Below are 15719 nucleotides of genomic sequence, written 5' to 3' on the forward strand. Positions count from 1 at the left end.
TACAATCGCTGCAAAAAAATACAAAGTAGCTGAAAGGCTTAGGTAGGCGATACCAAAGGATGAACCGGCCACAAAAAAAGATACCCAACCCAACTATCTTTGGTTGTTTGATGGGACCCCCCTTATTAAATTTGTAGGACATCCCCCCCATTTGAAGATTAAAAAAATCCACATATTTGACCCACACACATACATACATTTTTTGTCCCCACAAAGGTACACAACCTCTTTTCTTGCCCCCCCCAGTATAAGTCCCCCTTTTTTGGCCCCCACATTAGGCCCTCCATGGTATATGGCCATTTTTTTTTGCCACACACAGTATATGACCCCCTTCCCCTCACAGTATGTCACTCATTTTTTTTTGCCCCCCCCACCACAAGATATAGCACCCCTTTTTGCCCTCTCACAGTATATGACCCCCACAGTGTATAGACCCCTTTTGTGCTCCCCCCCATAATATATGACCCCCTTTTCTTGGCTCTTGACTCTTTTTGCGCTTCTCCGCTGCTGCCTCTATTCGGCCCTGTACCTTTATCATGATACTAAAGGACGCCACATCCAGTATCCTAATGTTCCTCAGTGTCAGCTACAGCACCCCCTGGGGGCGGCAGCGAAGCCGAACAGCACAGGAGCCTGGACAGTGGAATAAAAAGTATCGGTCACTACTAGAAATAATACATTAAGTAGTGGTGGGTTAGATAATGTATATAGAAAAGACTCTGTTCAATGTCTTCATTGTTTCCCAATGTAAGTTTTTCATTTTGCAGGAATTTTCCAGGCTCAGGAATGGGTAACAAACCGTCCAGAGATGGTAAGGGTTCCTCTGCTTTTTCTCAAGTTTTTACTTTTATTTTAATTAAACAATCGTCTTGACAGTGTAGTGGAAGTGAACAGACATCCCACCCTGGTTAAAGGGATTCAATCATTAAAATGCTATTTTTTTGTCCCAAACACGTAGGAATAGCCTTAAGAAAGGCTATTCTTCTCCTACCTTTTTTTTCTTAATGCAAATGAGTTCTCTTGCAGCACTGGGGGTGGCCCCTGCGCTCAAACTGCACTTGGGGCGGTCACCAATGCTGCGAGAGAAATCTTCAAACTTCTAGGCATGCGCAGTCAGCTCTGCTGTCAGGCCTTGGGCAGAGCCAACTGCGCATGCCTGCAGCCATTTTCTTGTGGACGCTTACCCCAGCTTACTGTGTAAGCAGCCACAGGGCAAGTCCGTGCAGTGCCGAGAATTACGGACATGTTCTAAAAAGTGCGGACCTCGGTTGCGGCCCGGCACACCACGGATAAAATGGTGGTGGTGTAAGAGGCCACATTGAGTATAATGTGTCCGCAATTGAAAACCCTCAATTGCGGACCATTTGCGGTCTTAAACTACGGTCGTGTAAGACCAGCCTTAATAGTATGTTAGCCTTTGGGGTCCTGCTTTTAACTTTTGCCCAAGGCTTCACTTGTCTGAAAGCAGCCCTGGATTGGAGGGTCGTGTCACCTAACCTGTTTATCAGTGGCCTTGATTGAATAATACTGGCGTGGCACTGCGCATGTGTCAGCGATAACAAACTTCACTGTAGATCATAAACCTGCAAATATGTTGTGGTGAGAGGATGCTGCAACTCTGTAACCCTCACTGTGTCTATGCTGCAGACTGGCGCTGCTAACCCCACTGCAAATTGGCCGAGGACCCTTCATCAGCAGCCATATTGCTGCTGCCACAGCTGAATAAACAGCCATAATAGTGTTTGATAGGAGTCTAGAATAGCGCAAATAGGCAGTGGGATGGCCTCAGACAAAAAGTCCACCCTAAAAGTGGGTTCTGCCTTCAGAAAGTTTAGAAACCACAGTTCTAACAGATTTCATTCTTGTGTCTCCTTCATGTCCTAGATGATGACTCTCGACAGTTTTATCGGCAGCTTTGTCAGTATAAAGATCATGTTCTGAGGATGACGTATGAATATTTCCAGGATGATCTGCTCTACATTGTGGAGAACATGAATCCTATATCACTTCTGAGTGAGCTGAAAGAGCGGAATATCCCAGATCTCGAGGTGAGAAGACAGAAACTACCAGTATATATACAAGTGCTCCATGTGCTATCTTGTGTTATAGGTACAGTTCACTCCATGTCACATTTCTTTCTGTAGCTGGATTTGTGTGAATACACTCATTACAAAAAAATAAATAAAAAATACTGCACCCGAAGAGAAATGTCAGATTGTTGTAAAACTCAGCATGTAGCTATGTATATGACTATAGGCGATTACAGGATTGTTCTTATTAGACACTGGGTCTTGCCACAAATATTTCCTGCTGCTCTATAAAGAGTTTCTCATGGGCTACTTTTGGGTAGTGTACCTCTTGATGAGAGATTGTTGACTGGTAGACTCGCCCCTACAATGCTCTCAAACACATTTTGCCATCTAGGCTGTTTTGTCCTTTCTGCTAGGAGGTGTTGGGGACAATTGTTATGTGGTGAAACACACAATCTATGTTAAACATCAATAAACCTCATTCCCCATACGTTCAACACAGCAGCACAACAGATGGGGTATTCCTGCCCCTGCGTGCAATCAGGACAGGTGGAACTTTTACTCAATCAAAGAACCTCCCCTATAAGAGGTCACCAGACCTCCCCCTCCTCGTGTTTTTTTCTGTCCTGCGGACAGGGACAGGTGGTGAGGAGGCCTGTGGCCTCCTCCGGGATCGGAAGAAGGTGGCTGTTAGCTCCTTCTTCTTTCCCTTTCTTTCCTTCTCTTTCTTTCCTTCTGAGAGAAAGATTTAGGTTTTGTCTTACCTGCTTTGCAGGGTGTCTGATGGTTCAGCTGTGCACAGCTCATTCACTGCCCAATAAGGTAAGCTGAGTCCTAGCTTTCCTCTGTGTTTTCTGAAAACTAAAAGCACTGATACTTTTTGCTATGGGCACTCTATTATGTCGATTGTATGTCTATTGCAATGGCCTGTATGTACCTGTCTGTGTTACAGTCAGGCATGGAATTTTTGTGGGAGCCTTGCTTCCCTTCATGCTTAGTGCATAGTGTAGCACTTATGTCTATTGCAGTAGCCTGTATGTACCTGTCTGTGTTACAGTCTGGCATGGAATTTGTGTGGGAGCCTTGCTTCCCTCCATGCTTAGTGCATAGTGTGAGCACTCATTTCTATTGCAATGGCCTGTCTGTGTTACAGTCAGGCATGGAATTTGGGTGGAGCCTTTGCTCCATTCATGCATAGTGCATAGTGTAGCACTTATGTCTATTGCAGTGGTGTGTATGTACCTGTCTGTGTTACAGGCAGGCATGGAATTTGGGTGGAGCCTTTGCTCCATTCATGCATAGTGCATAGTGTAGCACTTATGTCTATTGCAGTGGTGTGTATGTACCTGTCTGTGTTACAGGCAGGCATGGAATTTGTGTGAGAGCCTTGCTTCCCTTCATGCTTGGTGCATAATGTGAGCACTCATTTCTATTGCAATGGCCTGTCTGTGTTACAGTCAGGCATGGAATTTGTGTGGAGCCTTTGCTCCCTTCATGCTTAGTGCATAGTGTGAGCACTTATGTCTATTACTGTGGCCTGTAGGTGCCTGGCTGTGTTACAGTTCACAGGCATGGAATTTGTGTGTCAGCTTCTGCTCCCTTTATGCTTAGTGCATAGTTGTGCATGTCTATTGCGATGCCCTGTGCGATTGTTATGGCTTTACCGCACCTATCTGGCCGGGTCTTCCCGCTGCCCTAAAGCGCAGCTAATGGGAACTGCAGCCTATGAGATGGCAGTGAGTTATCCAGCAACTCCCACAGCTCTGGTGAGGTAAGCTAAGGTGCACCAAGACTACTTTTGTGAGTGAACAAGTCCCTTTAAAAAAAAAAAAAAAAAAGGGGAGTTTTTTTCGTGTTGCTGTCTGTAAGGAAACAGACTTTTATGTTAAGTGCACCGGGTCTAGAGTTCTATACTGTTCGTACTCTACCCGAAGGCTAGATCTGCCTTCTCCATCTGTGCCATCTGCCTGTGGGCTGCCTGACTAATGCCTACTGTGTCGGCGTCACTACAAATTTGATCATTGGGGTCGTCCCCCAAGAGTCGATATGGCTGTCTCTAAATTATCGAGGCGCACGTTAGTGCCATCAGAAGATGGCTCAAATCTCCAGGAGGCGATATACAGGCGTGCAGAGGGTTCCCTGCACCGAATTTATACTGCAGCATCTGCGCAGGCCTCCGTGGGAGTTCAACAGGAGAAGTCGTTCAGTTCCTGCGAGGTAATAGATCTACTCTGTGTAGAGATATCTATACAGGTGTTCCCTGTGATGATCTTCTGGCGTTCCTATCCTCCACCTCCGTAGCAGTGGATTATTTGGCAGAAGCAGGTTTGTATCAAGTGAAGATTGCGGCGAAGGCTATCTCATTAGCCACGGCCGCAAAACGCCCCCTGTGGATGAAGCCCTGGAGGGCAGATAGTACTTCCAAATACAACTTGTGCGCACTTCCGTTTGAGCCGGGCAGGCTCTTTTGGAAAGAGCTGGATACCATTATGGAGGTATAAATTGACACACCATCCGAGAGCCTGAGAAGGAGAAAACTACCTTCTGACGTCTACTCCCCCCTCCCCTTGTATCCGCTTTGCCAGTGGAAGGTCGACTTTCCCACTTCTCGGCGGCATGGAGCCGTCACATTCAGGACCCATGGGGCCTCCAGCTCGTGTATTCGAGCTACAAAATAAAGTTCACATCTCACCCACCCGACAAATTTGTGTAAACCCGCGTTTTGTGTTCAAAAGCAGATCCTTCTGGAGAACGCTGTTCAGGGATACCTGGACAAAGGCGCTCTAGAGCCAGTGCCTGGCAGAGCAATCGACCGGATTTTACTCTCCAGTGTTTTTGGGACCCAAAACATCGGGAGTCAGAGAATGGTGGTCGATTTAAGATTTCTCAACCAATACGTCCTCAAGACCCATTTCCGGAAGGGAACTATCAGGTCAGTGACACCTTTTCTGCACCGAGGAGACAGGTTTGTCACCCTAGATTTAAGGGACGCATATTTACACGTCCCGATATTTCCGCCACACAGAAGGTTCTTGAGGATCGGGGTTGTGCTGAACGGTACTCTGTGTCATCTGCAGTTCACAGCTCTTCCGTTCAGAATATCCTCGCCCCCCCCCCCCCACACCTTTACAAAGGTCGTGGCCCCGGTCGTTGCAGCTCTTCGGCTCCAAGGTATATTCATCATACCGTACCTAGACGATTGGCTGTTAAAGGCCCACTCAACAGAGGTTCTCGCGGCCCACCTAAGGATCACTATCGCCTTCCTAGAAGAGTTAGGCGGGCTGATCAATGGTCAAAACTCGGCAGTCGTCCCCACCACCAGAATCCAGTTCTTGGGTTCATTGTGGACTCTCAGAGGATGGAGATATCTCTCCCTCACAGTCAGAAGGAGTAGATTTGTCGGGCGTTGCAACATCTGGCGGATACGCGGGAGGTTCGGGTAAGAACCTCAATGAAGGTCCTAGGTTTAATGTCAGCAGCTGCAGATGCAGTTCCATGGGCACTAGAGCATATGCGTCCACTACAGAGCGAGATCCTCAAGGTATGGAGCCGCAGCCCCTCAGGGCTGAAGAAGCCTATCCAGTTGTCCATCAGTACCCGTCGATCACTGCAATGGTGGTCCCTATTGAAGGACGGGATGTCCACGGTCCAGCCCGACTGGACCCTGTTGACAACGGATGCCTCCTTCCATGGCTGGGGAGCGCATCGGGGGGAGACCCTGGCACAAGGGACATGGAGCCGACTGGAGACTGCTCAGTCATCGAATTGGCGCGAGTCTGCGCAGTGTATTGAACCCTGCTATACTTCACCCAGGATCTACGCGGCAAGGCGGTCAGAGTCAGGACGGACAACGTCACGGTGGTCCTCTACCTGAACAAGCAGGGAGGGATGAGGTCCCCTCCCTCTTCAAGCTAACAGATCAGATTTTTTTCCTGGGCTGAGGAAAATCTAAGCCACCTCAGTGCGGTGCACATAAGGGGACATCTGAATGTGCTGGCAGACCAGCTCAGCAGGGGAGAAGCAGTGTCGGGCGAGTGGTCCCTCAACCAGGAGGTCTTTCGTCAGTTGACTCGGATGAGGGGTCTCCCCGAGGTGGATCTGATGGCCACCCAGTACAATGCCAAGGTGGAGAGGGTCTGTTCCCTCTACCAGGAGGACAACCCCTTGGCAGTAGATGCCCTATCAATACCTTGGAGGTTCAGGCTGGCATACATCTTCCCTCCACTTCCCATGGTTTCGAAGGTATTGGCCAAGATCAGTCAAGACCAGGTATGGGTGATTGCCATCATACCGTTCTGGCCAAAAAGGGCATGATTTACCCACCTCATACAGATGAGTCGAGGGAATTACTGGAGGCTTCCACTTCTTCACAACCTGGTAACCCGAAACAAGTGGCTATGCCAGGACCTGAAGAGGTTCAACCTGACAGCCTGGAGGTTGACCGCACCCTATACGGACATGGGGGATTGTCACAGGCCATGCGGACAACACTGGCCTGCTCAAGGGCAGATTCTATGAATAGAAGCTACATGAGGATTGGCAGAATTTACCAGCAATGGTGCACAGAGAATCAACGTGCAATACCAGTTATGGAGACGGTATTGGAGTTTTGGTAAAGCGGGCTGGAGAAAGCCCTCACCCCGGTGACATTAAAAGTGCATGTAGCTGCCCTTTCAGCCGTATTAGGGATAAGATTGTCTCAAGATTCGTTGGTAAGTTAATCCTTAAGAGGGGCCGGTGGCTCCGACCCGCAATCCAAGTCCTAATCCCCCAATGGGATTTAGCTACGGTACTGCAGGGGCTCTGTGGGCCCCCCTTTGAACCACTACAAGACATAGGACTAAAGTTCCTCTTCTGCAAAGTGGAATTCCTCTTAGCCGTCACATCAGCTAAGCGTACTGGAGAACTGCAGGCTTTAGCAGCCTCTGAGCCGTATTTACTATTCTTCCAGACAGGGTACAATTAAGATATCTCCCGGGATTTATTCCAAAAAGTCCCGTCGACCCAGAAAACCTTTCTGGTAAGTCTTTTCAGAAAATACAAGGGGTGTAGAGCCTTGAAGGCAACATTGGCGAGATGGATCAAGGAGGCCATCTCTCAAGCATTCAGTACTCAGGGCCTACTTCCGCCTGAGTTTTAAGGGCACATTCTAGTTGTGCAGTTGCCACGACATGTGGGGAGAGATATTCCATCTCCCTGGACCAGATTTATGCGGCAGCGACCTGGAGTTCTCACTTAACTTTTGTGAGACATGATAGGTTGGACGATTTTAGCGCGGAGGCGGCTGCCTTCGGTCGCTCGGTATTGACATCAGTTTGTCAGGAAGTCCCACCCTAGGGGGGGGGTTTCTTGCTACCTCCCCATCTGTTGTGCTGCTGTGTTGGACGTATGGGGAATGGAGGATTATGTAGATAATCTGTTTTCCCATAGTCCAAACAGCAGCACAAAGCTCCCTCCCTGTATGTTTGGCTTGTTAATTTTCTGAAGGGTTTGGAAATCTCTACTTTAGAACTAACACGAGGAGGGGGAGGTCTGGTGACCTCTTATAGGGGAGGTTCTTTGATTGAGTAAAAGTTCCACCTGTCCTGATTGCACGCAGGGGCAGGAATACCCCATCTGTTGTGCTGCTGTTTGGACTATGGGAAAACAGATTATCTACATAATCCTCCATTATTATACCCGACCACATCATGCAAATTGGTTGTCAATTCATAGCCCGTAAGGGCAAAACTCTGGGGAATCTCTTGTCACCTAGTTGTTTGTAGAAGATTCCCAAACTAACATTGGAACACGGTTAGACTCTAAGGGTTTCTATAGGTCTGGGACTTTGAGATGTCGAGTTTGTCAATTTGTTCACAAGACAAAGGATTTTGGGAATTAACTCTATCACAAGAGATACTGCATTAAATCATTTCTTAAAGGGATCCTATCATTAAAACTCAATGTTTTGTCCCAAACATGTAGGAATCGCTTTTTTAAGGCTATTCTTCTCCTACCTATAGATCTGTTCTCTGTGCCACCGTTCTGTAGAAATCCCAGTTTTCGTCGATATGCAAATGAGTTTTAATGATAGGATCCCTTTAACTGTAAGTCCAGGTATGTTGTCTATCTAATTTGGTGTACGGATTGTAATCTTTATTATGGGGGTGCACTATACGCCCCCTGAAAGTAAGAATATCCGAGCATATCTGTTAGGATTGTGCGGCCATGATATGGGAGTCGCAGCGTGTTCCACTGCACAGTCCAGTATTCATAGGGTTAACTTCCCTTGCAGCAGCCGGGCATGGTCGGCTGTGTGACTGGGGTGTCGGCCAATGTACGCTCGGTGTGGGCAGCTGGGCTGTTTGCCTTTGTGTGTGTGTGTGTGTGTGTGTGTGTGTGTGTGTGTGTGTGTGTCAAATATAAACAATATTTACTTGGCCTTAGCTTACACATGATCGCCAGTCAGAATCACACTATTAGTGTTTGGGCAGTGAGCTGCCTTGTGTGTTTGTGTGCAGCTGGTGGCACACACTGGTTAGTTGGTCTCTGTCTAGTCCAGGAGTTCTGACTACACAGTTTGTTTGTTGTAGTGGCTGCTCTGAGCTGCTCTGTGAATTAACAAGAGCACACCTGGTTGGTGTAGTTACCTGGCAGTGACACTAACTGCCAGACCGTGTTCCCATTAGGGTGTTTATGCAGTTCAGAGTCTAGTAAGGCTCCTCAGGGTTTTTGTTTGTTTAGGTTTCTCTTTAATAAACCCTGCTGACCATAACAATACCTCAGATTGCAATGGAACTGATTCATATAAAATCTCTGGGGCTTCTAAGCATTTTGTTACTTGCCATCAGGGTCACATTTTCTCCCTCCGCTTCATTGCCATAGAGCAGGTAACTAAACCTTTATGGGGGGATTGGAGGAGAAAGCTCCTTGAAAGGGAATTTTTCTGGATCCTACAGCTTGTTACCCTGATGGCCTAAATTATAGGTCAGATTTGATGTATTTCTATTGATATGATTTATGTTTGTATTTTTTATTTTTCTTTTGTTTTAGTTTCTTCTTTTGGGATTTTGGTTATTAACCCCTAGTCGGTACCATTGTACAGTATATTGTTTCTACATGGAGATTTTGAATTTGCTGTTTTTTCCTCTGGTCACATGACTGGGGATCAGCTGATTTTGTGTGTGGACTGTGCCCACCTCAATCACGTGACCTAGTGCATCACGTGGTTTATGTTTTGGCCTAGCGCACGCCTCTTCACACGCTGCCCTGTGTGAGTTTCATTACTATCGGAGTTATGGAGCTATATATTTTATGGTTCCACATCCTTTGGTTACTCTTCTCTACATACATTCATCTGGGCTGAGTGTTCTTATTAACTGCTTTGTCCGTGTGTCTATGTTATATAGTCAGTTATATGTACATATATTTTATATACATTAGAAATAATATTTTGTTTTCCCAGGTCTCACATGGTTTTTAGTTTATTATTTATTGCAGTTGTGATTATCTTGGTTATGTTCTTCTTGTACATGCATTTTTATCGTCAGTTTGTTTATGTTTTGTTTTGCCTTACCTGTTAATATACGGTTGTTCATTGACCATTTAGGATTAACCCCCCCAGAAGTGATTGGTGTTTCCTCTCCTGTTCTGATTTTGGTGGCTGTTGTATAGCTTATATAGTTGTTTCTTTGTATTATTGAATCTTGTGCTATAACTAAGGGCCCATCCCTCGAAACGCATAGGCCAGATTTTTTGTATTTTTGTTTTTTGAGTTTTTCTTTGTTTTGGGATTCTTTGTTTGATATGCGTATCATGAGTTTTTAATAAAGACTTAATTATTAAAAGCTAAGATGTATGAAATTTCATATGTTATCGGTGGTGCTGGATTCTTTCCACATTTCTCTATAGCTGAGCAATTCCCCATTGCTGCGGCTGAACCCTGGGAGGAAGGGGAATGACAGTGAGACAGTGAGTCCTAAGCTGAACCCACCCCCTGTGTTTGCCTATTTGCCTCACTGCCCTAGGTGACAGCAGACAACTGTGTGCCAATCCATTCTTAGATAAGTGACAACACAAAACGTGGACAAGACAAACAACGTGGAAGAGGAGTCAGCAAGCCAAGGGTTAAAGCCATAGACACAAAGAAGAACCAAATCACAATCCAAAAGATGAGTCAGAAGGGAAGCCAAAGGTCAGAAGTCAGCATTAATATACAATGGAGAGAGAAACGCTTAGCGAGGACAGAGCCACAATAGCCAGCAACCAAGTGTGGGCTGATCGGCAGTAAATAGGAAGTCGGAACCTGCCCCAGAATTGATTGGCATTGCCGCATTGATGGCGTCATTCATGGAGCCCCCACCAAGTATTGGGGGCATTTACTAGACACACTTTACACTTGGCCAACATTTCTCTGTTAAATAATATTTTCACAATTGGTCTTATATAATATTCTAGTTTTCTGAGATAATGACTTTTGGGTTTTCCTCGGCTGTAGCAGCTCAGACACAGCTTCACCATCCTATGAGTGTGTAGTATCTACAGACCAGCTGCAACATCTTTGATAAATGTACCAGAGGATACCCTGCATAACCTGTATACCTCCACGTCTATGTATCTCATCTTGTATCCTGACTAGGAGTGGCCATAAAGGGTCCTAGACCCTGCACCTAATTGTCCAGTTTTCCTCTATAATTTTCTCTTTTGGCTGTAATATTGTCATCACTTCCATAGATCATCCTTACCATAACACTGAGAAAGCTTCACGTCACGGGTGCATGTATGATGTGAACCATTTGTATTATTTACCTTTCTATAACCCTTATGTGTGACTTTTCTTCTCTTCTAGAAATACCTGAGTCTAGAAAATGACAGAAAATCATTGGCCCGGACATTACTACAGGATATTTTCCAGAGAGGAAGAAAAGCTGTGATAGCATTGTGGGTCAGTCTTTACGCGTTACGAATAGATCATTATTCCCCCGCTCTGCACACTGTATTGGAGGAACTCTGTGAGAGAGGTAACGTTGTATATGAGATGTGTCCGCCATAAAGTAGGAGTTTTCATTTCTATCTTTACATTCAACACAATAATAAAGATTCCTTTGCTGAATCAGTCATGTCCTGCAGTGTATATATATAGAGAGACATTCTGCTAGGATCAGAAGAATGTATGTGGGTTGTAGATTTTAGATTTTTGAGGAAGCTGCACCTAGGACTTGTGGTATGAAGGTGCTCTGCAGCAGGGCTTAGTCCACACAAAGAAATAATAGGACTCCAGAACTTACCTGCAGAGCCTTACCTCTGACTTGGCACGCCCCATTGTCTTGACACCACCAACGTAACAGTAGAGAGGCCTAATTAGCATATAAGATATCAAAACTAATTGTACTGATTACTCAGGAATGGTGGAGGCTAGAGAAAAAAATCCCAAATATGTTGGCAATGAGTTGAGAGCACCTATTAAAGGTTGAAAAGAATTGAAGATGGTGGAAGTGGTGAAAGATCCAGAACAAGCAGATATCGTATTAACTAGAGATGACAAACCGATGAAAGTACAGATGAGATAAGTGTGTGTGATATCCTACCATCACATGGTATCGGCTAACAGCCTCTCAAGCACTAGTCAGTGGCAAGTTGACACGTTCTAGTGTTGATATGACATACAGTATATAAGGTTCTGTGGGCAGGATCACAGGGCATTTCAGTGATGGTGGAATAGGGAATGGATGTGTTATTCATCACTGCATGATCCAAACCAATTTCTCAATCTTCCTGTGCAATACACGGCACTGAGAGCAGCAAAGCTTGTAATGGAGCTAGAGAGTCTTAGGAGTAGGAGAAGTAGAACAAAGTTTAGTCAAATTGATTCAGTTACAGGCAGATAGTAACACAAATCATAGATAGGAGTGAGGGAGAATATCTGTGCATTGCTGTGTAAGCCTGGGACTTAGTAATCTGTATTACTTCTGAATTCATTTGAATGGGTTTGCAAAGTGTCCGCCCGTGAGCGTCTTCTGGTCTCTGCGGCGAAACATTTTTTTTTAGCCGGACACAAAGTCTGACATGCAGGACTTTGTGTCCGGTTAAAAAACCCGGTTTCGCAACGGAGACCACAAAACACTCACAGGCGGACACTGACTGCCGGGTTTGCGTTTCCTGTATGCAGAAGACGTAAACCCACAAAGCAGAGGCCGGGCCCACACTATGCTTTATAGATATATAGTCCTAGGAGCCCTGACCGTGTCATACACTATCTCATTCATATATATATATATATATATATATACAGTCCTATGAAAAAGTTTGGGCACCCCTATTAATCTTAATCATTTTTAGTTCTAAATATTTTGGTGTTTGCAACAGCCATTTCAGTTTGATATATCTAATAACTGATGGACACAGTAATATTTCAGGATTGAAATGAGGTTTATTGTACTAACAGAAAATGTGCAATATGCATTAAACCAAAATTTGACCGGTGCAAAAGTATGGGCACCTCAACAGAAAAGTGACATTAATATTTAGTAGATCCTCCTTTTGCAAAGATAACAGCCTCTAGTCGCTTCCTGTAGCTTTTAATCAGTTCCTGGATCCTGGATAAAGGTATTTTGGACAAACAATTCAAGTTCAGTTAAGTTAGATGGTCGCCGAGCATGGACAGCCCGCTTCAAATCATCCCACAGATGTTCAATGATATTCAGGTCTGGGGACTGGGATGGCCATTCCAGAACATTGTAATTGTTCCTCTGCATGAATGCCTGAGGATTTGGAGCGGTGTTTTGGATCATTGTCTTGCTGAAATATCCATCCCCGGCGTAACTTCAACTTCGTCACTGATTCTTGAACATTATTCTCAAGAATCTGCTGATACTGAGTGGAATCCATGCGACTCTCAACTTTAACAAGATTCCCGATGCCGGCATTGGCCACACAGCCCCAAAGCATGATGGAACCTCCACCAAATTTTACAGTGGGTAGCATGTGTTTTTCTTGGAATGCTGTTTCTTTTTGGACGCCATGCATAACGCCTTTTTTTATAACCAAACAACTCAATTTTTGTTTCCAAAATGAAGCTGCCTTGTCCAAATGTGCTTTTTCATACCTCAGGCAACTCTATTTGTGGCGTGCTTGCAGAAACGGCTTCTTTCTCATCACTCTCCCATACAACTTCTATTTGTGCAAAGTGCGCTGTATAGTTGACCGATGCACAGTGACACCATCTGCAGCAAGATGATGCTGCAGCTCTTTGGAGGTGGTCTGTGGATTGTCCTTGACTGTTCTCACCATTCTTCTTCTCTGCCTTTCTGATATTTTTCTTGGCCTGCCACTTCTGGGCTTAACAAGAACTGTCCCTGTGGTCTTCCATTTCCTTACTATGTTCCTCACAGTGGAAACTGACAGGTTAAATCTCTGAGACAACTTTTTGTATCCTTCCCCTGAACAACTATGTTGAACAATCTTTGTTTTCAGATCATTTGAGAGTTGTTTTGAGTAGCCCATGATGCCACTCTTCAGAGGAGATTCAAATAGGAGATCAACTTGCAATTGGCCACCTTAAATACCTTTTCTTATGATTGGATACATCTGGCTATGAAGTTCAAAGCTCACTGAGGTTACAAAACCAATTTTGTGCTTCAGTAAGTCAGTAAAAAGTAGTTAGGGGAATTCAAATCAATAAAATGATAAGGGTGCCCATACTTTTGCACCGGTCAAATTTTGGTTTAATGCATATTGCACATTTTCTGTTAGTACAATAAACCTCATTTCAATCCTGAAATATTACTGTGTCCATCAGTTATTAGATATATCAAACTGAAATGGCTGTTGCAAACACCAAAATATTTAGAACAAAAAATGATTAAGATTAATAGGGGTGCCCAAACTTTTTCATAGGACTGTATATAGTCCTAGGAGCCCTGACAGTGTCATACACTATATATTATAGATATATATAGTCCTAGGAGTCCTGACAGTGTCATACACTATGTATTATAGATATATATAGTCCTAGGAGCCCTGACAGTGTCATACACTATGTATTATAGTCATATAGTCCTAGGAGCCCTGACAGTGTCATACACTATGTATTATAGATATATAGTCCTAGGAGCCCTGACAGTGTCATACACTATGTATTATAGATATATATAGTCCTAGGAGCCCTAACAGTGTCATACACTATGTATTATAGATATATATAGTCCTAGGAGCCCTGACAGTGTCATACACTATATATTATAGATATATATAGTCCTAGGAGTCCTGACAGTGTCATACACTATGTATTATAGATACAGTCCTATGAAAAAGTTTGGGCACCCCTATTAATCTTAATCATTTTTTAGTTCTAAATATTTTGGTGTTTGCAGCAGCCATTTCAGTTTGATATATCTAATAACTGATGGACTCAGTAATATTTCAGGATTGAAATGAGGTTTATTGTACTAACAGAAAATGTGCAATATGCATTAAACCAAAATTTGACCGGTGCAAAAGTATGGGCACCTCAACAGAAAAGTGACATTAATATTTAGTAGATCCTCCCTTTGCAAAGATAACAGCCTCTAGTCGCTTCCTGTAGCTTTTAATCAGTTCCTGGATCCTGGATGAAGGGATTTTGGACCATTCCTCTTTACAAAACAATTCAAGTTCAGTTAAGTTTGATGGTTGCTGAGCATGGACAGCCTGCTTCAAATCATCCCACAGATGTTCAATGATATTCAGGTCTGGGGACTGGGATGGCCATTCCAGAACATTATCATTGTTCCTCTGCATGAATGCCTGAGTCGATTTGGAGAGGTGTTTTGGATCATTGTCTTGCTGAAATATCTATCCCCGGCGTAACTTCAACTTCGTCACTGATTCTTGAACATTATTCTCAAGAATCTGCTGATACTGAGTGGAATCCATGCGACCCTCAACTTTAACAAGATTCCCGGTGCCGGCATTGGCCACACAGCCACAAGTGTTTTTCTTGGAATGCTGGTTTTTTTTAGAGCCATGCATAACGCCTTTTTGTATGACCAAACAACTCAATCTTTGTTTCATCAGTCCACAGGACCTTCTTCCAAAATGAAACTGGCTTGTCCAAATGTGCTTTTGCATACCTCAGGGGACTCTGTTTGTGGCATGCTTGCAGAAACGTCTTTCTCATCACTCTCCCATACAGCTTCTCCTTGTGCAAAGTGCGCTGTATAGTTGACCGATGCACAGTGACACCATCTGCAGCAAGATGATGCTGCAGCTCTTTGGAGGTGGTCTGTGGATTGTCCTTGACTCTTCTCACCATTCTTCTTCTCTGCCTTTCTGATATTTTTCTTGGCCTGCCACTTCTGAACTTAACAAGAACTGTCCCTGTGGTCTTCCATTTCCTTACTATGTTCCTCACAGTGGAAACTGACAGGTTAAATCTCTGAGACAACTTTTTGTATCCTTCCCCTGAACAACTATGCTGAACAATCCTTGTTTTCAGATCATTTGAGAGTGGGCTGTCTATGCTCGGCGACCATCAAACTTAACTGAACTTGAATTGTTTTGTAAAGAGGAATGGTCCAAAATACCTTCATCCAGGAACTGATTAAAAGCTACAGGAAGTGACTAGAGGCTGTTATCTTTGCAAAAGGAGGATCTACTAAATATTAATGTCACTTTTCTGTTGGGGTGCCCATACTTTTGCACCGGTCAAATTTTGGTTTAATGCATATTGCA

General features: G+C 44.4%; 1 protein-coding gene across 1 annotated transcript in view; it reads left to right on the forward strand.

The window, feature by feature from the left end:
• The first annotated feature begins 782 nt into the window (after positions 1–782).
• LOC142214653 (NACHT, LRR and PYD domains-containing protein 3-like) overlaps positions 783–15719 on the forward strand; it is a 42411-nt gene continuing 27474 nt past the window's right edge. Inside the window, exons 1-3 of the mRNA XM_075283593.1 lie at positions 783–811; positions 1885–2048; positions 10858–11029. Coding sequence (XP_075139694.1) covers positions 787–811; positions 1885–2048; positions 10858–11029 — 361 coding nt within the window. The 5' untranslated portion in view covers positions 783–786. The remainder of the gene's footprint in view (positions 812–1884; positions 2049–10857; positions 11030–15719) is intronic.

This window comes from Leptodactylus fuscus, chromosome 7 (genome assembly GCF_031893055.1).
Source record: "Leptodactylus fuscus isolate aLepFus1 chromosome 7, aLepFus1.hap2, whole genome shotgun sequence".
Lineage (NCBI taxonomy): Eukaryota > Metazoa > Chordata > Amphibia > Anura > Leptodactylidae > Leptodactylus > Leptodactylus fuscus.